The sequence below is a fragment of the Erythrolamprus reginae genome, chromosome 2 (genome assembly GCF_031021105.1).
Source record: "Erythrolamprus reginae isolate rEryReg1 chromosome 2, rEryReg1.hap1, whole genome shotgun sequence".
Lineage (NCBI taxonomy): Eukaryota > Metazoa > Chordata > Lepidosauria > Squamata > Dipsadidae > Erythrolamprus > Erythrolamprus reginae.
The window spans coordinates 87,623,771-87,648,651 of NC_091951.1; the positions used below are offsets into that span (position 1 = coordinate 87,623,771).

The window sequence follows — 24,881 nt, forward strand, 5'->3', positions numbered from 1 at the left end:
TAATAACTTCTCTTGTTTTTAATTTCTGATTTCCATGGACAGCAAAAACAGAGTGCACTGGGCTGATGTAAATTTTATTTTCTATCATATATATTCCTTCTTTAAAATGAAACTCTGTCACAGTACAAAATGAGGCTGCACTTACTGTAACACAGCTTAACATGGTCTGCAGAAATAAACCTTCTGAGATGGAGTCACTTAATCTAAAATCATGTTCTGACCTTACAAACATTCAAAAATGTCTGTTTTAGTGCTAACTATATACTTTCTCTGCAAAGACAAGAACCTATACAGAAACAGAGAAATTAATGATTTGAATATATACATGTATTGAGATATGATAGTACAGTTTGCTAAAAAGTTCGTTATAATATCTAATCCACACATTTCTGTATATTTTTACCCATTCACATATAATATTGATGCAGTGTTTTTTCTTTACATTTTGTAAAACAATTAAATAACAGACCAACAGAACATAAAACCTTAAGCTAGCAGAAAGGCAGCATCATAAAAACATGTGGGAAATGTTTTCTTAGCATATATAGTTTAGGTTTCACTCACATATTTTTGACAATTTAGAAATAAAATTCACAATCGAAAAATTCAGAATGTGTTGTTTGAAAATGAAAGTAGATTGGAGAAACACACTGTTTAGACTTATAATATTCTGACTGTATGCAAAACATACATAGTATTGCATATAGGACCTGTTACAATAACTTCCAAAAATCAGTAAAGAACCGGTTGGCCAGAACTGAACTAATATTCTAACTGAGGATGATGGACTTAAAAAGTGCAATATACGTGGAGGATTTGGAAATAGGGAAAGGTTGATTTAAGGCTATAGTTTGCATCTGCATGATTATTGTTATTGTTCTCCTGGAAAATATTGTTGTCCAACGTACCTGAGTTTGGATTCTATTAAGCCCTCTGAACCAGAGGATTTGTCCACGGCGAAGTTCCCTCTCTGCATGATCAATCTCATCTACATCTTCACTCATTTCCTCTTCGTGCACTTCTTCTTTTGATGTAAGCCCTCCTGCTTCCTTTAGAAATTTTAACCTACTGGTTGGGATGGTTGCAATGACCTAAAACAAACATCATAATTATGCCAAGGGACAAAGTTTGTAGAGAGGAGGTAAAAATTTACAGCATGCAAACGGTACAAATGATCCATTAGGGAAAAAATTGATAAACTAGAAATCATATTAGCAGACGTCTCTGTTTTAATCACCTTCAATCAATTAGGAATAGAGGACAGTGGATTAGGGTAAGGCTACATTTGGGTTAAAAGACTGAGGACCAGTCTATAAAATATTGATATATTTTATTCCTATATTTTCACTTCTATTCTTTCTCTAATATATTTTTCTCAAGTATATCCTCTATAACATTCATTGTGTATTATTGTGCATTGGACAAAATAAATAAATAAAAATAAATAAATAAAAATAAACCAATCATCCCTTTGGGGTAAATGCTTTCAGATGCCCAATGAAAAATGGGAGTATCCATCATTAGTAGCTTCCACGACGTTGCAGGGGGACTGTCTGTCTGCCTATCTCTGTCTCTCTGTGTGTGTGCCTTAAAAAAGAAATCAGGATCAATGCCAAATGAAGTTAGGTGAGGCTTACTCATGCTACTCATGGGAAGGTAAAAAGTAAAAGGAAATGAAAGGGATATGGAATTTTAAGAGAAGCCATTTGGTTGACCATATGGTTGGCTTTGGGAATCATCAGCTAGGAATCCTTCATTTACTGATATCTGTAACATATGAATCCCATTCATGATCTGAGCAATACTTTACATTTAGTCTCATTTGGTCTAGTCTCATAGGATTTGGAAGCATAAATATAGCACTATTTGTAACACTTTAAAGTAATTGCATCTGTCCTGAGATTGTGTGACCCAGGAAAGGGTATGTTGGGTTTAAGGTTTTGTAGACAATACTATAGTTGTGTTCCTGTATTTTCTAAAGCACTAGTTTTTAAAACTAGAATGCCTAATTCAGTTATTCTTGCTGGTCCAAAGGATACACCAGATTCTTGTTGTCAGATCTCCCCATAATCTCACTAGATTCTTTACAGAAGACCTCATGCCAATGTAAATAGAATATATTTCCTTAAAGTATTAAAACAAGTCACATGCAGGAGCCCAGAAGAAATCTTATCTTTCATGCAGACGTGCTCAGAATTAGGGATGGGTTTTAAAGTAGAAATATGAGCCTTGCAGGTCCTTAACATTAACAGAGAAGTGTTTTTTTCAATATACTCTAGACAACATCTTTGAATGCTTTATCAGCCTTGATTACTACTGTAACAATTACCCAGGGTGTAAGTAACTGTCCTGAAGAATACTTCTTATTCCAAGAATATATATATTTAATCTAAAAATACAATTGATTTTCTAATGAATATAAAGAAAATGGTCCTTACCTGCCCCCATACAAGTTCACCTAATCCAATAAATACACACCACATCCATTGGTCAAGTTCCAAAGGAGAACAACTGAAAGGTTTTCCTCCAAATTGTACAATTACTATCTATAGAAGGAAAAGAATAAAATGAAATATGCATTTAATACAGTCTGTTCTTGTATTTTCTTCTAAAATTTTAAATTCTTTTTTTTGCTTCCTTAAATAAAATAATACTAGCATGCTTTTGGACCAATAAAATAGAACAAATGCATTTTTGATAAGCTATAGCTTATACCTGCTAACAGACAATTATCCAGTCTGAAATATTCTCACAATCAACAAGATAGAAAGGACAATGAAGGAGACAGACCCAACAACAAACCCAGATGTCTAATTTGCCCCCAATCTACAAGAGCATCAACACAAATCCCAACAAATACACACATATGGTTCGAGATGGCTTCACATACTCTTCCTCTAATGTGATATATTTATATTTGCTGTCATGTTGTATGCCACCCAGTCACAAAGTTGAATTGGGTGGCCTTATTTATCTGTGTAATAAATAGATAAATAAAGGAAATCCATCAATCAACACAACTCTCCTCCCACTATGAAAAAAATCATACAGCAGATGAAGCCCCAAAAGAAATAAAACGATGGGCCAAAATAAGGAATGCTCAGATTTATATAAATAAATTTAATAATGACCAAATTAGCAATTGGTTTATACAATAGCTTTAGATTTTTTTTAATAGGACTATAATATAGGATGAAAGTGTGAAAAAGAGAAAGACTGTACATCCATGCAAATAATATCGGGCTGTCTTTGCATTGTCAGATAGATTACCTGTACAGCGAATGTACCCAATACAATAGTGCAAAATATAGGATTTCTAAAGATGCCATCAAAAACATTCCTTTCGCCATGGATTTTGCGTGCATTGATTTCATTAAATAGTTGCATCATGACAAAAGTATTGAAGATGATGGTGTAGTGCTCAGAAGGTGGAGAGTGGAGTGGTGCATTTCTGCCACTATCAATCATGAACATTTTTTCACCTGGTCAAAGCAGAAAATAAACATAATTTAAAAAATATCACTTTAAGTTTAGATTCAGGATATAATTTGTTCACAACTCATCATATTTGATGAGGTCATGTAGATCACCATTGCCACAAAATTCTGAAACAAACTTTCTGTTTCCTAAGTATACTATAGTTTACAATTTCCAAGGTAGAAGTTTTTAAAATAAAATTTGTCCCAGACGAACACGACTACCTATCTCTAATTATGGCATCCAATCTAGTCACTGAGAATCAAATCTTTGGTTAGGAATTTCAACGGTGCAACTGAAGTTCCGTTTTGGCAAGTTTGGAGAAGAGGAAAAATAGGAATGGCACCAGCGCCTCAAAAGTGTCTATTCCCAGGTCTACCCTTATTTTATTTTTTAATTTTTTTTATTTTTATTAGATTTGTATGCTGCCCTTCTTCGAAGACTCAGGGCGGCTAACAACAATAAAACAATGTAACAAATCCAATATTAAAAAGCAATCTAAAAAAGAGACCAATCATACAAACAAGCATACCATGTATAAATTCTATAAGCCTAGGGGGAAGGGAAAAAATTTCAATTCCCTCATGCCTGACGACAGAGCTGGGTTTTAAGGAGCTTGCGAAAGGCAAGGAGGGTGGGGGCAAATCTGATATCTGGGGGGAACTGGGGCCGCCACAGAGAAGGCTCTTCTCCTGGGTCCCGCCAAATGACATTGTTTAGTCGACGGGACCAGGAGAAGGCCAACTCTGTGGGACCTAACCGGTCACTGGGATTCGTGCGGCAGAAGGCGCACGAATCCCAGCCTCCACTCCCCCCACTCCCCCCAAAGCCCCCACTCCCCCAAAAAAGTGTACAAGAATCTTCTAGAAAAATCTAGACGATTCTGCCCCTTCCAGTTATATTATTCTATCATGAAAGCTCCTGCTGCCCTCTGGGAAAAAATTGGCTCCCCATCACTGATAGGTTACCTGCACTTCCTTTACACCTAATGGAAAATTTTCAGTTTATTATGTAACTACAAGCTTTGCAGGATCCGATCTGGGTTGGTCACCAGAACCAGAGGTTTTGTCTTTTAAACTCACGCTACAAGCTACAACCTTTATCACGCATGAAACATAATAATATTGAAACTGAATGAAAGTAAATTTGCATGATGCTAAAAGTAAATGGCATCAAAATATTTTTAAATTGCCGGTTTGTTTTACTGTATCAAAATGATATTTTCAAATATAAGAGTCTTTCTAATTATGAAAGTGATTATGTTGTATACCCTGGATTTAATGTACCTGGATTTCACAGACATAGAATGCAATGCATGTGTTTCTGTATATGCATTAAATCTTACTTACCATTTTAAGGAGGGGTAAGTTAATTAAAGTTGTATTTACTATCTTATGCATTTCAAAAATTACATTCAGATTTAAATTTGAAATATAAAAGGTTGAATTCTCTGGAATTCTAGGCACTGTTCCATCAGCCCATCAAATGAAATATCAGGAGACCAGGTGTTAAAAGTTAAGATAATGGTCAGGTTCTTTCTTAAAACCCAACAAATTGTGTTTGAATTGACCTGTGACTTGATCACAAGGATCACATGGAATTGAGGTCAGACTTGTTTATTACTGAAATATATCCTTCCCTGCCATGGCAACCAAGATTGTGTTTCTTTTCTTTTTCCTGTCATTGCTACTGAGCTGCCCTTTGCAGGAAAGGTTAGGATCAGAGCTTTGGGAGAACCCAGAGCTGAGGAACAGGTCCGTCCGCTCAGCCTAGCTTTCTAAAGCCAACTCTTCTTTGCATGTATTTTTAGCTACCCTTGTCCTATATTTTCTTGACTCTTCAGCTTTTTATATTTTGTGTCACAAAACAAAACAAACAAGAAAACCCTTACACATATTACTGTGTAAAATGTATACCTGATTAGATTTAGCTTGGGCCCAGAATGTGTTTTGAAACAGAAAAAAAAATATTAACTCAATTTTTGCAGTACAATCAGCATTGTGAATCCTCTGTTGAACTTCTGGGAATATAGTTATTCTCTCACTATACTCAAAAAGTTCATTAATTAAAAAAACCCTAGTTTTCAAACATAAGAAGGGAGAAAATTCAATCATCAATCATTATAATATATTTAGGGGGAAATGTTAATAGTATAATGTGCACCGAGTTACTGTAGTTGGATTATCATATAAATGTGTTTAATACATAAATAAATCAGAAAATTCATCTCTTTACTGCATCTTTTATATTAGTGTTGAATTGTAAAATGATGGCCATAAGTCTGAGAGAACCATGTAAACAGACTTAAAATGATTTGTTTAATGCAGGGGTGGGTTCTGACTTACCTCACTGTCATTTCATTTCCTCACATGCCACGTGGGCATGCGTGCATACGCAGTGCCAAAAACCCTGTTTCTGTGCATGCTCAAAAACAAAAAAAAAGCTTCTGTGCGTGCAGAGAAGTGAAAAACAAGGTGAGGGCACCTATGGTGCCACCAAGAGAGCCAATACGGGGCTGTAGCCAACCAGCCATCACTGCTGGTTAGGCGAGTGGGAGGAAATTTCAGCTACTGGTTCTATAGGGCTGGTCCAAACCAGCAAGAATCCACCTGTGGTTTAGTGACTGTTTGAAGCTGTTCCAGTGCAACAGCACTGAAAAAAAGTGACAGTCCCTTATGACAATCATAGCATCCTCACAGCATGGGATCATTATTTGAGCACTTGGCAACCGGCATTTAGGGGTCAGATGATCGTCATTTGCAACCTTTTTATTTATTTATTTTATTTATTATTTAGATTTGTATGCCACCCCTCTTTGAAGACTCGGGGTGGCTCACAACAAGATAGAACAAATCATAAATAATCCAGATAACTTTAAAATTTATACAAGATTTAAAAGAACCCCATATACTAACAGACGCACACACAAACATACCATGCATAAATTAAACATGCCCGGGGGAGGTGTTTCAATTCCCCCATGCCTGACAGCAGAGGTGGGTTTTAAGGAGTTTACGGAAGGCAGGGAGAGTAGGGGCAGTTCTAATCTCTGGGGGGAGTTGGTTCCAGAGAGTCGGTGCCGCCACAGAGAAGGCTCTTCCCCTGGGGCCCGCCAACCGACATTGTTTAGTTGACGGGACCCGGAGAAGGCCCACTCTGTGGGACCTAATCGGTCGCTGGGATTCGTGCGGCAGGAGGCGGTCTCGGAGATATTCTGGTCCAGTGCCATGAAGGGCTTTAAAGGTCATAACCAACACTTTGAATTGTGACCGGAAATTGATCGGCAGCTGGCTTCTGACAAGCAAAGTCATTGGTGGAAGCCAGATTTGCCAAGTGATCATGTTATGGCTACATCTCATCTATCCAAGCTGCATAAACAGACAGCCTGATTATTAGCATAGGGTGGGTGGGGAGAGATTAATTTAACAATTATTAACAGAGATTAATTTCATTTAACAACCACTGTTTAAAAAATCATAATCTGCATTTAACACACTTAAAAACTGCCTTTCCACCTACATAAATTCTGATCTCAACTGTGAATATAAGTCAAGGACTACTTATTTATTTATTATTTGGACGTCTAGCTACCGCCACCTTCTCTGTAGACTCAGGGCAGTTTACAAAACAGAATAAATACAATAAGAAACATGTGATAAACCCAAATGTTGAAACTAATCTATGTCTAATCTAAAAACCCCATTTTTTTTTAAAAAAAAAACCAGTCATCCACATGCATTTCATCGCAATAAAATATATGGCTGGAGCAAGACGCCAATGCTTAACTGCCCCAGGCCTGCTGGCAGAAGTGAGTTTATAAAACTTTATGAAAGGCAGCACTCTCAGATTATAGAAGGCTTCTATTCAATTAATCATTTCCAATAGAAAGAGTTATATGCCTTACAGAGGTGGGTTCCTACCAGTACAGTACAGTGCAGTAGTCCAGTAGTGGCCCACCAATTATGCTCTTTGTGTTCGACAGCTTTGGTGCTGTCTTTGACAATCCACGTGTGGTATCATTTTTTATAAAAACTAATTTTTGGTGATTTTTTGCTTCTGTGCATGCGAAACATGGTGTGGAGCTAAGAGGAAACCACCCCTGATGCCATAGCATAATACATAATACCAGCTGCCATTTTTGTATATACAAAACATTAATTTATGTACAGTGATCCCTCGAGTATCGCGAGGGTTCCGTTCCAAGACCCCTCGCGATAATCGATTTTTCGCGATGTAGGGTTGCGGAAGTAAAAACACCATCTGCGCATGCGCACCCTTTTTTTCCATGGCCGCACATGCGCAGATGGTGGAGTTTGCGTGGGTGGCGGGCGGCACCCAGGGAAGGTTCCTTTGGCTGCCCAGCAGCTGATCTGCTCCGCAGCGCGGCAGCAGCGAGGAGCCGAAGATGGGGTTTCCCCGTTGCCCAGGCAAAGGGGAAACCCCATCTTCGGCTCCTCGCTGCTGCCGCGCTGCGGAGCAGATCAGCTGCTGGGCAGCCGAAGGAACCTTCCCTGGGTCTTCCCGCCGCCCAGGCAAAGGGGAAACCCCAAGATCACTTGCCGCTTGCCCGTTCACCCGCCCGCCCGGCTGCTCGCTTGCCACTTGCCGCTTGCCCGTCACCCGCCCACCCAGCCGCTCGCTTGCCGCTTGCCCGTTCACACCGCCCGGCTGCTCGCTTGCCGCTTGCCCGTCACCCGCCCACCCAGCCGCTCGCTTGCCACTTGCCCGTTCACCCGCCCGGCCGCCCGCCCGGCCGCTCGCTTGCCGCTTGCCCGTTCACCCGCCCGCCCAGCCGCTCGCTTGCCGCTTGCCCGTCACCCGCCCACCCAGCCGCTCGCTTGCCGCTTGCCCGTCACCCGCCCACCCAGCCGCTCGCTTGCCGTTTGCCGCTTTCCCATTCACCCGCCCGCCCGGCTGCTCGCTTGCCACTCGAGAACAAGAGGGGGAGAGATAGAGAAAGAGAGAGAAGGAAAAAAAGAGATGAGAGAGGGAGGAAGAGAGAGTGTGAGAGAGGAAGAAGCAAGATAGAGAAAGAGAGAGAGAAAGAAAGATGAGAAAGGAAAGGAGTGACGTCATCGGATGGAAAAATCGCGATATAGCGTTTCGCGAAGATTGAGATCGCGAAAATCGAGGGATCACTGTATTTATGGAAGTTCTCAACCATCCAAGTCATGGTTTGTTCCAAATATGCTTTTTTAAAAAGGCAACTGAATTTTGCTGTTCCTTGAAGATCTTTTGCTTCTCACCCAAGAAATCTCTTCAATTCAGACTGAATTGTGGAGGATGAAGGGATTTATATACCAGATGACTGCAAGAAATATAAATCCTCCCATCCTCCACCATCCAGATAGAACTAAAGAAGTGTCTTGCATGATAAACAAAATGTCTTCAAAGAAAGGAAAACCCAGTTACCATTTTATGTATGCATCAAATTGGGTTCCAAATCATTTACATGCAGTTGGGTTTACATAAATCAAGGCCAGTATATTCTGGGAGTTGAAGTCCACAAGTCTGGGGACTTTGGGTGCTTAGCAAAGCTAGTTAGTTGCTTTCTCTCCTGAAAGAGTAAGATGACTAAGTTACTAATTCTCAGGGACATAAACATTGTCTACAATTACACTATTCTTTGAGTGGGACTTAGAACGTTTCATCTAATATTTATTTTTTAAAATTATTTTCTGCCTATCTCAGCGTGGAACTACTCAAGGGGGCTTACAACAATAAAAATGAAGAAATGAAAAGAAGTGTAAACAGAAGTAAAACAATAGAACAATAAAACAAAAAGAAAAGAAAATGTGAGTAAATCAATATGAGGATGAAAGATGGATGGGAGGAGAGCAGATAGCGAGGGGGGAAGTGGAATCAACCATTTCCAATTTTAGGTAATTAAATTTATGTAACTAAATAACTTTTAATTAGTTAAATGCCTCAGATAGCACAGCTGGAACAAAACTGAAGATCCTGTTGAAGTTACCAATCTTGTTGCTCATTCTTGAACCTTCCTTTTTTGGTCTGCTTATATTTTTCTCGCTCCTGTAAATACAGTCTAAAGGACATGAGACCCAGGGTTATTATCAAAAGTGCAATAGCAATAGCACTTAGATTTATGTACTGCTTCGTAGTGCCTTACAGCAGTAGGTGTATTTAAACATACTTCCCAAAATCTTTATCCTCATTTTACCAACCTCAGAAGGATGGAAGGCTGAGTCAACCATAAGTTGGTCGGGATCGAACTACTAGCAGTCAGTAGTGTTAGCCTACAATATTGCATTCTAATCACTGTGCCACCATGGCTCTTCATAGCAAAGGGGATCTCCATCTCCAAGGCCAAGTGGGAGGAAGTCATTTACCCTATAACGCACATTTATATCTTAAAAAGTTGCATGGAGCAAACAGAATTGCTAGACTACAGTACATTTTCTTCATTACTAAGGCTTAATGTATTTGCAAACAGCACCTTATTTTTCTGGGTATTGTCATTGACTCTTTCCCTGTTGTCTTTAACTGCTAGCCAGATCTAGATAACTATTTATTGTACTGTCGTAGTGGAGCTCTGAAGTTATGTGAAAGGAAAAGAAGACCTTGATGCAATCAATGGGAGTTGTAACTGATCTCCACGTCATGTAATAAAGCCCTATTGAAGCTTGTTTTAAAATGTTGGTGACAAAAGGGTGAATGAATTTCTAGATTTCGTGAAATCATTATTAGAATTATATACTCTCAATGAATCTCTGGTTATGTGGGATCCTGGTTATGTGTTGTGTATCATTTGCAGATTCATAAGTCATTAGCTATAGCAGTGTTTCCCAACCTTTTTTGAGCCGCGGCACATTATTCATATTTTCAAAATCCTGGGGAACACTGAAGGGGGGCGGGCTAAAGAAAAGTTTGGACAAAAAACCCCTCTCTCTTCCTCCCTTTCGCTCTATTTCTCCCTCTTTCTCTGTTTTCCTTCCTTCCCTTCTTTCTCTCTCTCCATCCCTTTCTTTCTTTCTTCCTCTCTTTTTTCTCTCTTTCTCTCTCCCTCCTTCCCTTCCTCTATGTCTTTCTCTCTCCCTTGCTCTCTCTCTCTGTCTCTCTTGCTATCTCTTTCTTGCTTTTCTCTCTCTCTCTTGCTCTCTCTCTCTCTTTCACTGTCTTGCTATATGTCTCTTTCTTTCTCTTTGCCTCTCTTGCTATCTCTCTTTCTTTCTCTCTCTTTCTCTCTCTCTGTCTCTCTTGCTATGTCTCTCTTTCTTTCTCTTTCTCTTTCTCTCTCTGCCTCTCTTGCTAAGTCTCTCTTTTTCTCTTGCTATGTCTCTTTCTTTCTCTCTCTCTCTGCCTCTCTTGCTATGTCTCTCTTTCTCTCTCTCTTTCTCTATCTCTCTTTCTCTTTCTCTGCCTCTCTTTCTTGCTCTGTCTCTCTTTCTCTGCCTCTCTTGCTATGTCTCTCTTTCTTTCTCTCTCTCTCTCAGCTGACTGCAAGCGGGAGCCCTGACGGCGGCAGCTGGACGTGCTGCTGGACACCGTATATGCCAGGCCCGCAGCGCCAGCAGCACGTCCAACCGCCACCGTCAGGGCTCCCGCTTGCAGTCAGCTGAGAGAGAGAGAGAGCTCCCTCTCGCCGCCGACATCTCCCTGCGACTGCCTGCGGCCGCTGCGACCACCCCCCCCGCTCCCATCGCCAGTGCCCTCCCGCCGGGCCACAAAGGACACTTGCCGCAGGTCCAACCGCCACCGTCAGGGCTCCCGCTTGCAGTCAGCTGAGAGAGAGAGAGAGAGCTCCCTCTCGCCGCCGACATCTCCTCGCGACTGCCTGCGGCCGCTGCGGCCGCCCCCCCACTCCCAACGCCAGTGCCCTCCCGCGGGGCCACAAAGGACACTTGCCGTGGATGCCAGAGAAGCTCCAGCTGGGCGGGGCGCTGCCGGTACTTCCGTCCTGGGGCTCCCACTCGCAGCTGTCCCCCGGCTCCTGCTCGATGCCGCGGTTTTCGGCGCTCTCCTGCTGGGCTCCAAAGAAGGAAGGCGGGAAAAAGCCCGCCTTCCTTCTTTGGAGCCCAGCAGGAGAGCGCCGAAAACCGCGGCATCGAGCAGGAGCCGGGGGACAGCTGCGAGCGGGAGCCCCAGGACGGAAGTACCGGCAGCGCCCCGCCCAGCCGGAGCTTGGCGGCACACCTGGCCATGTCTCGCGGCACACCGGTGTGCCGCGGCACACCGGTTGGGAAACGCTGAGCTATAGCTTGGAAAAATAACAATAAATGACATTTGAGCTTACCAACGAAAAGGAGGGTAAAAATTAGAATGAGTTGATACACAGCGTGTCCCAGAATATTTTTCATCATGGTACGAGAAATAAGGGCTTTGTTTCTACCATATGGTTTTCTTAGCAGAAGGGATTCGGTGGGAGGTTCCGTAGCCAGAGCAAGAGAAGCAAAAGTGTCCATAATCAAATTGACCCATAGCATCTGTACGGCTTTCAGAGGAGAATCCTGAAGACAAAAAAGAAAGATAAAAAACATATCAACATCTTTATTGTGTATAGTCCTTTAACATTTCTCTGGAAGTTGTCTTAGAATAACAGGCTTTGCCATTCTAATTTCTATGTGTCCTCACAAAGATAAAAAGACTTAAATGAGAAAGTTCCATTAATGTAAAATAACGCATGGTTCATTAATCTGATCTACCCAATTTACAGCCATCCTTTGACCAGTCTGCTTAAATCTCACTGTCTTTGAGAACGTATGGATTTGATACCAGAAGACTCAACACTGTCACACCTAACCATTAGAAAATCTCTGGATAATAATAGGAAACACAGAAACAGGATGGACAAAAAGAGTAGTTTAGTTTAGAAAATAATGGAATGTTAAAATAAGTAAGTCCTATTGTCTAAATAAAAGGTAGGCAATTTGGTTATTTCAAATATTTTAAGCCTCAACTCCCATCAATCTCAAACAGAATGGCTAATTTTGTAGGACTTTGGAAGTAATAGTCCAAAATATTAGAAAGTAATAGGTTATAAAGTGCCTCTGCAATTTTTAAGGTTTTGTGGATTGCTAAACTACAATACTCATTTTCAGTCATGCATAAACAACCACTAGAAGGAGCCATCTGCTCACTAAAACTAACAGGGGCAACCTTGGCATCTCTAAACAGAACATTTAATAAACAACCACAAACTAATTAATATCTCAAGAGAGAAAGTAAATTACTATTAAATGTGTTTTATTAAACTGTGGCTTCAGTAATGACCTCTTCTCAGCATCTTCCATTGCTCCAAACTATAACGACTTATAGATAGATTGCAATATGATAGACCAGTGAGAAATGAAATAGAATTTATTTTTTCATTAGTTAAGCATATCCAATTGAATCAAATCAAAGTTTATCATAACATGTATCTTAATTCTAAATAAAATAAAGCTCATTTTGACAGTGCAAATTATTCCAAAATTAGTCTCTTCATTTGTGATAGTTGAGTAATAAGTGACTTGAGCAAAATTCAACAAATCTGCTCAGAATTGACTACTTAGTTAGATTTGTCTAAATATTACATAACTGTTTATTCAATTCTCACTTTAACAATGTTCAACTTGTTCACTATTGTTAAGTACATATGAAAAATCCAAAATAATATACTGCTTATTATATTTGTGTTAGCCTCCCCCTCAAGACATAGAATTAGTCCTATTATGTTGGCATTTTTGCTGTAAAAATAATCCTGCTTTCAAGCATAGAATGCTTTTGTAGTTGTTCCAACCTAAACAGGTTTTCTCTGCATTTTCAAGTGGTAAGATCAGGCTAAGCATTGCAATGACAACTTGCTTTGTTTAAATTTGCCATAAATATAACTGGATTATCCCAAAACAAATCCAACTGCCATATCCACATGCTACTTATAAAAACATCTTTCCATTCTTTCCACAGCTTTTCCAGACTTCTTCTTCCACCTGAATGTGAGCTATAAGTTCATCTATCAACCAAAAAATATTGGAAAGTCATATGAGGAAGGGGAAAATGGGAACAATCTCTCCTTAATTAACTTATATTCATGTGATTTTATGCACCTTAAGGTAAATGGGGACATATGATTCTTGCATGTATTTTGGACTACTACTCCCAGGATGCACATCCCAATAACTATGAAAGAAATAAAGTCGCTTTCTTGGAAAGAAAAAACCCTACTAAGATCTAGGAAGAAAATTACAATATGGACTGCATCAACCAACCATGCTCAGAGGCTAGAATATAGTTTATAGCACCTTCCCTGCTTCTTCTCTTCTGAATGCAGGAAGATAAATTTCACTGAGCAATGTGACATTGTGTGTAATCGGGGAATATTTTGAATTGAAGTTATCAATTTAGAAAACAGCTACAAATGATTCCTGGAAGGGAAGTGTTCCCTTTTAAATGCTGTTCTCGCCCCATGTGAATCTCTACTTGAAAAGTCCTTACTAGGCAAGTGTCAGTAAAATCCAAAAGAACCACTGTGTGTAATGGAAATTAAATTTATCGTTTTGATCCATCCTCTAAATTACACATGTGTAACTGTCAGCTGTTGTTTTTGGGTAGCACAGCATTCTCACTATTTCCCAGTATCGATCACTGCATGTTTCTTGGGTGACTATAATACTTGTCTACTATTCCGCACAGTTCAGTCAAACATAAAAGCTCATTCTGAACCACAATTTAGGCATTAAATACACATTAGTTTTTGGTACTTGGTGTAGTGAAATTTCGATTGAAATACAGAAGTCTTAAAGATACTGAAGTTTGACATCCCTGGTCTAGACCTTTAGAAAGGGATGAATAAGATAGGCATTGGTCAACATCCCGATTAGTGAAAAGCATTATTGCCATATACTGTATATGGAAAGCAGAGGCAGCCATACAAACAGGCTGAAGGATGTTGTTATAAAGTTTTATATTAACTTTATAACAACATAGTACGATTGACTTGGAGGACCTGCACGATGTGCAATAAGCTCACATGGAGTAGTAGGATTGTGTGTTTGTTAGTAGGGTTCACTGGGTCAGGGATTTTGTATCGTTTACTGTGAATTGCATTGGGTTGGGGGGGGGTGCATGATGGGAGGCTCAACCAATATTGTACTCTGACAATAAAAGTTTGAATTGAATAGATGTTTAAATCTAATCAGGGAGAGATGAATGGGGGCTCTCATGAGCTTCATCGTGATTTATGCAATTGCTTTCTGAATGATGTGTTCATTCAATGCATTTAAAATCCTACCCGCAATAACATTGTTCTACATAGGAACTAAAGCCATGCAAAAATAGATCAAATCCAAGCAATTATACATTGACTGGATAATTAAAATGTGGTTCGTTGGCTTTTGGCTTTGCATATTGTGCAAACCTAGCAGTTATGGTTTAATGATAGTTAATGTAAACCAGATAGAAATCTATTCTGAATGAGTCAAAGAAATGCACTCTTTTCTCTAAAGTATTCCTCTCTTGGTTTTTATTTGCTTACTGTTTTGCATAGCGTAATCAAGTACTGTATTATTGTAAATGTTGACCTGCCTTTCCCCACCCATGCATGTTTTTAACTGAAGCTCTTCCTTTGAGGATTTGTTGCTCGGAGAGACTAATAACCCTGAAGAAATCAATAGTTACAACCTTTGAACACCTTGAAAAATTTAGCAGAGTAACTTGGGAGGAGTTTCAATGTTGTGGCTTCCAAAAGAGACTGCCTCAGGTTTCACTTGGCCATATCATGATGACAAGGTAAACTTATTCTTTACAGTACACCTAATGACTTATTCATAATTTTCTCTGTGAGGCTGAATTTCCCTGTTGCCCCAGAGTGAACAGTATGTGCTATGTGAATAATTGCACTGTTTTCAAAGGTAGATATTGTAATGAGCTTCTATTGAAAAGGCACTGTATATATACATAGATGGGGGGCGGTAAACACACTGAAAGAGAGATGGGGGGGAAGGAGGGAGAGGGAGATTCATTTTCTCTCTACAACTTACAAAAATCCTGGTAGCATATTTAACATTTACAACTATCGCATATAAAAGTGTGTGTGTGTGTGTGTCTTCCAGAATAAAATAGATTAAAACCATTTTTCTATAAAATACAGCATGGGAAGGGTAACAACCTGAAGTTGGAATAGAGAGAGCTGTAATGACATCAGAAAAGGAAAAGAAAAGAAAAGAGAATTAGGGGAGGGATCTAATTGGATGAAGATGAGAAAAGGAGAAAGATAATAATTTAGGGGAAACAGAAAAAGTAAAAAAAAGTTTAGGACTACAAAAGATTCACTATGCAAATGATAGTTTTCTGACTCAAATTCAAAACGATTCACTGAACAAATGATAGTTTTCTGACTCAAATTCAAATATGTGGCATTGTTAATCAGCCTATAATGCTTTCAAGAACGTTAAAGCAAAGAAGGAAATAATATAGGGCTTTTCTCTTTTTAAAAACAAAGTAAGACTATATGCATTTTCATTCAAAAGAGGATTATAAATCAATTACTAAAATGCATAAGTTCCTCTGCAATATACAAGTGGTTCTCCCTATTCCATATATTAGATAAAAGGGATTATTGCATAGGATTCCCCCAATAGCTAAAATATTGTAAACAAAAAAAAAGGTGTGGAGGTAATACTCACTTATTGATGGGTCGAGGAACCCTATCACTAAATGATTTAATCAAAAGTTGAGATGTGACTGCCCTGACTTTCATAGCAGTTCCAGCAATCCCAGTGGCTGTCATTAGATAAATCTTGTGGGGTTGCAAGTGATTGCCATTTGAGATCTCTTCCCAGCTTCTCCATTGACTCTTCTTCTCAGAAGCTGACAATCAAGTGACAGTCATATAACCTCAGATCTCTACAATGTTGTAATTGCAAGCTGTTTGCTTGGTACCAGAATCATGATCATATGACCATAGCTACAACTATGAGGCTCAATCCTAAAAAGCCCTCATTCAGTGCTGGCATACAGTAAATTTGAACAGGTGCTGAACAATGAGGATAACCTGAGGTCTTTGTTTCCAACCTTCATGGATTTTTGCCTAGCATATGAATGAACATAATGCAGTAACTTGCTTTAGCCACCGCAAAAAGTATTGCTCGGGGCTAGCAGCAAAGAAATAAGATCCACCTTGTTTCCCTGAAAATAAGAACCTGTCTTATATTTTTTGAACCCTGAAAGCACTTGGCCTTATTGCCATGCACTCGAAAGTCTGATTGTGCTTATTATTAGGGGATGTCTTATTTTGGGGAAAACAGGGGTTTGTTTATAAAATAATTAGAACACTGTTCCCATCCCCCTTTTACATTAGTGATTATCACTATTTTTCATCTCAATCATATTAATCAGGCAGCTGTGGCAAAACTGGATTCTGTCTTAATCCAAAGGATCACTGCAATATCCAGAGTTGACTTTCGTTTACTCTTAGCCTTACCTGGGTAATGCAAGCACCAGTGAAAGCTACGATCACAGCCACCACGTTGACGGTAAGCTGGAATTGCAGGAACTTAGATATACTGTCATAAACATTACGGCCCCACATTACAGCTTTCACAATACTACTGAAGTTGTCATCTGTTAGGATAATATCAGAAGCTTCCTTTGCCACATCAGTTCCCGCTATACCCTGAAAAATAAAGAGATGCCAATAGTAATTTTTTAGAAAGAGAAATAAGAAATCAATTTGGATGAGTACCCAAATATGGTCTACAGCAGAGGTCTCCAACTTTGGCAACTTTAAGACTTGTGGACTTCAACTCCCAGAATTCTGGGATCCGAAGTCCACAAGTCTTAAAATTGCCAAGGTTGGAGACCCCTGATCTACAGGGTCAAAAAAAAGGCAATTCCCCCTCCCCCCCAAAATACTTTACCGTTAAATATTTGTTGAGGGATAAAATAGCAGCCAAGATCCAAAACAGTGTGAAAGTAATTTCTTGGACTAGCTCCCTCTAACAGACTTTGTACAGCAGATGGCAAGCATACTGGAATCTGTTTGTGATCTGGCACATTGCTCAGAGCTGAAGTTTTAGTTATTACCCAACTGCCCTTACAATGGACCTATTTTCAAAACCATTTAGAAAAACCAGGTAATGCCACAAAATAGTATGAGCTAATATTATTAAAATATGTGGCAGCATAGCAGTAGATTGAGTGAATAATTGAGAACATTTTTTTTCATTATTAAAAGAAACTTGGGGTGAATATTTAACCCAATTCCAAATGCAATGCATTCACTCACAAAAGTAGATCAAAACTGAAACCAGAAACAAACTGAATTATACCATTGCAAAGCCAACATCAGCTTTTTTAAGAGCTGGTCCATCATTAGTTCCATCACCAGTCACTGCTACAACCTGCCTCTGCTCCACTTGCGTGCTGTCAATGATACCTGTAAAATATGGCAATACATTTTTAAGTAATCATGTAAATATATGTCATGTTCCAGCAGATGACGCGACTCCCCAAATCAACACAGACTGGTCCCTTCCAACTCTTATTCTGTTCAGTACTTCATGGGTGGTAAATACTACTGTCAGGTAAAGTCTCATATTTTTTACATGTCTGTCATATACAGAGCACATTTTTAAAAAGTGTCCAATCACATGACATCTTGAGGATCTATCTAACTTCTTACTATAACTAAGGTATACTATAACTAAGGCATAGTACCCAGATTTATCTTATTACTTATGGAGCAAGTCCTCCGATTTGATATTCATATTACTCAGAGTGCCCAAGGCATTGCTAAAATTTGATTAATTTTATTTGTGGGTGCAAAAATGTCTCCGCAATCAATTGTCTTAGAATTTATTTTTGTTAATTAGGAGAAGGTTATATAAGGGTTTTTATTTTTAAAGAAAAATTATAAGAAATGGAAGAAGGCACGATGGCTTATATAGATTTGCAAGATGATAAGCATGAGTTAACATTGTTAAAAGGAAGTTAATGTTGAATTTAATTAGAAGAAAATTGGTTAACGAGATGACAAAACTAGAGGTTGAGGTATGTACCGAAAGTAAATAATTTGGAATTGGAAATTAATTTTGGGGATTATACATGTCTAACTAATGAGATACTGCTTTCATTCTAACACAAATAGAAGGTATTTTGTAATGTATTGAAAAAGTTCCTATGGGGGGGGGGAATTATACCTGGAAAAAAATGTCTTAGAATACCCCTAGGAATATTAAGAATGCGCTTAAAATAATAAAACAGCCATAGCCAAGGAAAGTAGAAGAGATGAAGTTTGAAATGCATGCTACAGACAGAATCTTCAATTTCAATCCAATCAGAAACTTTTCTATGAATCCATCAACAAAATTATTGCAATTAATACCTGCAAAGAAAAAGCAATACAGTTCTGAGCACAAGTATGGGTCAACCCAAAGACAACCCTTATAGACTTTACTGAAGGCCGAGTTGAAAAAGCATTACATGACATTAAACCTTCCCTATCAGTCGGACCAGATGGTCTATGCACATACTTCCTAAAAAAGCTCTCTTCTGTTATAGCTGAACTACTAAGCATAATTTTCAAAAAGTCCTTCAGTGCCAGCAGCACACTTCCTAAGCTATGGTCGAAAGCAATGGTCATCCACATCTTCAAAAAAAGTAGACCCTTCTCTTGTCGATAACTACAGAGCAATATCACTATGCTGTGTCCCATGCAAAGTCATGGAATCAATTATAAACCAATCAATTACCCTCCACCTTGAAACTAATAAACTGCTCTCTAACAAACAACTATCCTGCAACCTACAGCTCCTCCACTGCAAAAACATATGGACTACTTATCTTGATCAAGGAAAATCTATAAATGTAATTTATATTGACTTCTCCAAAGCCTTTGATTCAGTGGTCCATGACAAACTACTCATAAAACTCAAATCCTATGGTATCTCAGGAGCCCTCCACAGCTGGATTAAAGCATTTCTGTCAAACAAACAACAAGTGGTTAAAATAGAAAGCACCATATCTACCCCTGTCCCTGTTAAATGCGGTGTCGTCCAAGGTAGCGTACTGGGACCAACGCTCTTCATTCTCTACATCAGTGATTTTCAACCTTTTTTGAGCCGGGGCACATTTTTTACATTTACGAAACCCTGGGGCACATTGAGGGGGGGGGGGAGCTAAAAAAAGTTTGGACAAAAAATTCACTCTCTCTCTTCCTCCCCTTCACTCTATTTCTTTCTCCCTCCCTCTTTCTCTCCCTTCCTTCCTTCCTTCCTTCCTCTTTCTTTCTCTCTCTCTCCATTCCTCTTTCTTTCTCTTCCTTCCTTCCTCTCTTTTTTGCTCTTTCTACCACCTCCCTACCTCCCTCTATGTCTTTCTCTCTCTTTCTCCTTCCCTCCCTCCCTCTCTCTCTCTCTCTCTTTCCTTCTCTTGTTTTCTCTCTCTCTCTCTTGCTTTCTTTCTCTCTCTCTTGTTCTCTTTCTCTCTCTCTCTCTCTCTCTCTTGCTTTCTTTCTCTCTCTCTCTCTTGCTTTCTTTCTCTCTTGCTTTCTCTCTCTCTTGCTTTCTTTCTCTCTGAGCTTCGCGGCACACCTGACCATGTCTCGCGGCACACTAGTGTGCCACGGCACACTGGTTGAAAAACACTGCTCTACATGAATGACTTTTGCGATCTCATTACAAGCAACTGTGTTCTCTTTGCAGATGATGTAAAACTCTTCAACACCACCAACAACACAACTATTCTCCAAAAAGCCGCAGACTCTGTTTCTGATTGGTCTAACACATGGCAACTCCAAATCTCAACCAGCAAATGCTCTGTCCTGCGCATCGGCAAAAAGAATCAGAACTCCAAATACAAACTGAATACTCAAATTATCATAGATAACCCCAACTCATTTAAGGACATCAGAGTATTAATTATAAAAGACCTAAGTGCCAAAGCCCACTGCAACAACATCACCAAGAAGACTTCAAGAGTTGTTAATTTAATCCTACAACTACTTCAGCTTAACCACAACAACACAAGAGCACATAATAGATTCAAGCTCAATATTAACCACTCCAAACTTGACTGTAAAAAATACGACTTTAGTAATAGAGTTGTTGAAGCATGGGACTCATTACCGGACTCTGTAGTAGTAGTATCATCCCCTAACCCCCAACATTTTACCCCTAGGCTGTCCATGGTTGACCTCTCCAGATTCCTAAGAGGTCAGTAAGGGGCGTGCATAAGTGCATTAGAGTGCCTTCCGACCTCTGTCCTATTGTCTCTCCTATATCCCATATACAGGTATCTTCTCTTCTATCCCTATATCTTTCTTCTATTTTCTCATTGATTTATTTTATCCTATATTCTCTTTTCCATTCTTTCTGTAATTCTATTTCCTTTCTATTACCTTCATTGTGTATTATTGTGTATTGGAAAATAAACAAATAAATGAATGAATGAATGAATAAATAAATAAAGTGCAGCTTGAATAAAGGAGATTGAAAAAAAAGGGGGGTAGAGAAGTTGCAAGGAGTGGAACTGAAGATTGGTTAACATCTTACAAAACTTAGTTGATAATAAAAAACCCATCAAAAAGAACACCACCAAGCAACTACAGGCCAATTTTCCTGTTTACTAACAACTTTAAAGATGCTAACTGGTCTGGTAGCCAACTATATTTGGTTGAAAACAAGCTCTTTCTTCTGAGCAGAAAGGGGGGAAAACCTGCTCAAAGAGCAGAGGGACAAATGGTTTGGAAAATGTATTACTTTGGAAAATTGTAAGAGAAGGAAAATCAATTTAAATGTAGGTTGGATTGATTGTAAGATGGCATTTAACTCCCTGCCACATGATTGGATAATCAGATCCAATATAGAAAAATCAGAAGCTATGTATATATACCAATACACAATGGAAGACACAGTTGTTGATCAATAGTGATTGACTGGGAGAATTTAACATCAAGAGAGGAATCTTTAAGCAGATTCACTATCACCACTACTGTTTGTCATTGCACTGATTCTTCTGTCAACCATACTGAACAAGTAGACCAGGTTATGGACACATCCTGTAAATGGATGATCTGAAGCTAAATGGAAAAATACCACCTGAAATAGAATCACTGTTTTCAAACTGTCCACTTACAAAGTTAAGATATTGCAATGGAGTTTGGACAGGACAAACTTGTCTTCAATAGGGGATAGCTCTTAGACTTACATACTGTTTCATAGTACATTACAGCCCTCTCTAAGCATTTTACAGAATCAGTGTATTGCCCCTAACAATCTGGGTCAGACAAGTAGTAAAAACATCAAGTTGTTTTACTGGATGAAGAAGATCACCACAAATATCTAGGCAATTTTCAGGCTAACAATATCAAGCATAATGAAGTCAAGAAGAAAGTTAATAGTAAATACATCAGACGAGTGAATATCTTATCATCGAAACTCAGTGGCAGGAATATCATCAAGGCAATGAACACCTGGGAAATTCCAGTCATTAGATATTAGCTCTAATAGTGGGCTGGGCGCAAGCTGAAGCTATGGATAGGAAGGCCCAAAAAATAATGCCAATAAATTATGCTCTTTATCCAGAGTGTGGTTAACAGATTCTAATTTTTAAGAAGCATAAGATAGGTGTGAAATATGCATGCACCAAATAGTTGAATAAAAAAAATGGGATCCTGTTTTCCCGGTGGACTTGTCCCCATATAAAAAAGATCTGGAAAAAAATTCAAGGATGGATTCGGGATATTACTACAATCACACTAAAATTAAAACCAGAGACGTTTCTTTTGGGCATAATAGATCAAAAACTTAAAAAAGATGATTTCTATCTGATCCATCATATAATCACAGCCACAAGAATTACAATAGCACAGAACTGGAAAAAAGAGGATACACCATCAGAAAGAGAAATCATTAAGAAAATATATGATTGCGCAGAAATGGACAGACTTACCCAAAAACATAAAAACAAAGAAGACTCAAAATACTATGAAATTTGGGAAAAATTTTATGAATGGGAAAAAAAGAAAAAAAAAGACAAAATTAAAACTAAAACAAGATGATACATAGAAATAATATTGATAGTGAGCAAACACCAGATTCTGAAAATCTTCAATTGATTTGATATCAAACTCAATCCAAACTGACTTTAGATAAAGTGTATGTCAGAATAAAATCTGTTAAAACCGCGACCGCCATATGCCGCATACCAACAATTAAAGAAATTTCGAACTGTTACGAAACAGTTCAAGGGGGGGTATGGGTGAAGGAAGGGCAAGAATGTACAAAACATTTAGACAGAAAGTTTAGAATTTATGCTTAATTATTGATATAATAACCTCTTTATTTTGAAATGAAATGGATTATCTGTACAAAATAATTAAGAAAATAAGCACAATGATTGTATAGTTATAAATATATGTCGAAACAGTGATGTAAAATAAGATGTATTTGCTCTTCGTTTTTTACTTTTATCTTTGTAATATAATAAAAACTATCTTATAAAAAAAATGGGATCCTGATTAATTCTTCAAGCAAAATAACATGCATATGGTCAAAACTAAACATCTAAAATAATTCTGTGTAACTTTAAATGAAATTCATTTTAAAAAAGCAAAAGATGTTCCCAAGCCAAAAGCACTCTTCTTCCATTATAGGCATTATTCCTCTCTTTTCCTGCCGGCTCTGCTGTTTGGTGAGTGCTTTCACTACTGTTTTAAACTGAAGTTATATAAGACATTCATGTCTGTTTTATTTATGCCAGAATCCTATGCTCTGCAGCCCATCTCATTTAGATTCAATTTTACCATCACTCAAGCCTGCTAACTGCAATTCCTCCACAAAATAGTTCATTTTGTCCTATTGTATATTAACTGGATGAGTAATTGGAAAGGAGGCGGGTTGCATCTTTTAATGCAGACTGAGTTGAACTGAATTTTGAGAGCCTAATTCCACAAGATGCTAACAACATAAACATTTTAGCAGGATTTCTGACATCAAATCAAATAATGTTAGATTGACTTCTGTGAATGTGCCTCTGTGATTTTGTATGCATTATTTAATATATATATATATACCTTTTAAGAGTTGGACAATGAAGTGAGAAGGCAAATGCTTTATTTCTTATGACCAGTACCAAAGATATAATTTTTATTAAATTGGAGAGCAACAACAGTATACATTTTAAAGACTAGCATAAATAATAAAATGGCCAATTCCTGTGGTGGAAGACAGCAAAACTACTTACCAGAACTTACAAAACTTTAGCCAGACCCATCTTCGAATACAGTTCATTTGTTTGAAACCCATACTGCATCTCAGACATTAACACCCTCGAAAATTTATTTATTTATTATTTATTTTATTATTTGGATTTGTATGCCGCCCCTCTCCGAAGACTGTCCAAAGATACTTCACCAGAAGAGCCCTTCACTCCTCCACTCGAAACCGAATACCCTACGAAACTAGACTTACAATCCTGGGTCTAGAAAGCTTAGAACTATGACTCCTTAAACATGATCTAAGTATTGCCCACAAGATCATATGCTGCAATGTCCTGCCTGTCAGCGACTACTTCAGCTTCAACCACAACAACACAAGAGCACACAACAGATTCAAACTTAATTTTATCCGCTCCAAACTTAACTGTAAAAAATACAACTTTAGTAATCGAGTTGTCAAAGCGTGGAACTCATTACTGGACTCCGTAGTGTCATCCCCTAACCCCCAACATTTTACCCTTAAACTTTCCACGGTTGACCTCTCCAGATTCCTAAGAGATCAGTAAAGGGTGTGCATAAGTGCACTAGTGTGCCTTCCATCCCCTGTCCTTTTGTCTCTCCTATATCTCCTATATCTTCTCTTCTATTCTTTCTCTGATATATTTTAGTACGAGTATATCCTCTATAACTTTCATTGTGTATTGGACAAAATGAATGAATGGATAAATAAATAAATAAATAAATAAATAAATAAATAAATAAATAAATAAATAAAAAGTATTTCGCACTGACATGGTCAGACATAGGAAGACAAACGTACAAATGCAAAGGCTGTTGAACTCTTATACCTCAAAATATGGGCATTTCACAAAGGATAAACTGATTTTGCATATCTGGATTTTCTGGCAATTATTGCTCTTGGTTGGAATAGTTTGAAAAAGATAGCATGAATTAAAAAAGATGTGTGGAAATCAAAGTACAGTGGTACCTCTACTTAATAACTTAATTCGTTCCATGACCAGGTTCTTAAGTAGAAAAGTTTGTAAGTAGAAACAATTTTTCCCATAGGAATCAATGTAAAAGCAAATACTGCGTGCAAACCCATTAGGAAAGAAATAAAAGTTCGGAATTTGGGTGGGAGGAGGAGGACGAAGAAGAGGAAGAGGAAGGAAGGAAGGTGAGGTGAGGGGAATCAAAAAAATCCAAAACTTTAAAGAGGGACTCTGAGGCAGCAAAGAGGAGCACACAC

The 24,881-nt window shown here is 38.5% G+C and overlaps 1 protein-coding gene across 4 annotated transcripts in view; it reads right to left on the reverse strand.

Moving 5' to 3' along the window:
• ATP2B2 (ATPase plasma membrane Ca2+ transporting 2) overlaps positions 1 to 24,881 on the reverse strand; it is a 169,218-nt gene that overhangs the window by 16,414 nt on the left and 127,923 nt on the right. For all 4 annotated transcript variants that reach the window (XM_070735780.1, XM_070735779.1, XM_070735778.1 and 1 more), the window contains 6 exons: positions 17,745 to 17,851; positions 16,898 to 17,089; positions 11,732 to 11,945; positions 3,271 to 3,482; positions 2,439 to 2,546; positions 909 to 1,091 (listed from right to left, as the gene is read on the reverse strand). In XM_070735780.1, coding sequence (XP_070591881.1) covers positions 909 to 1,091; positions 2,439 to 2,546; positions 3,271 to 3,482; positions 11,732 to 11,945; positions 16,898 to 17,089; positions 17,745 to 17,851 — 1,016 coding nt within the window. The remainder of the gene's footprint in view (positions 1 to 908; positions 1,092 to 2,438; positions 2,547 to 3,270; positions 3,483 to 11,731; positions 11,946 to 16,897; positions 17,090 to 17,744; positions 17,852 to 24,881) is intronic.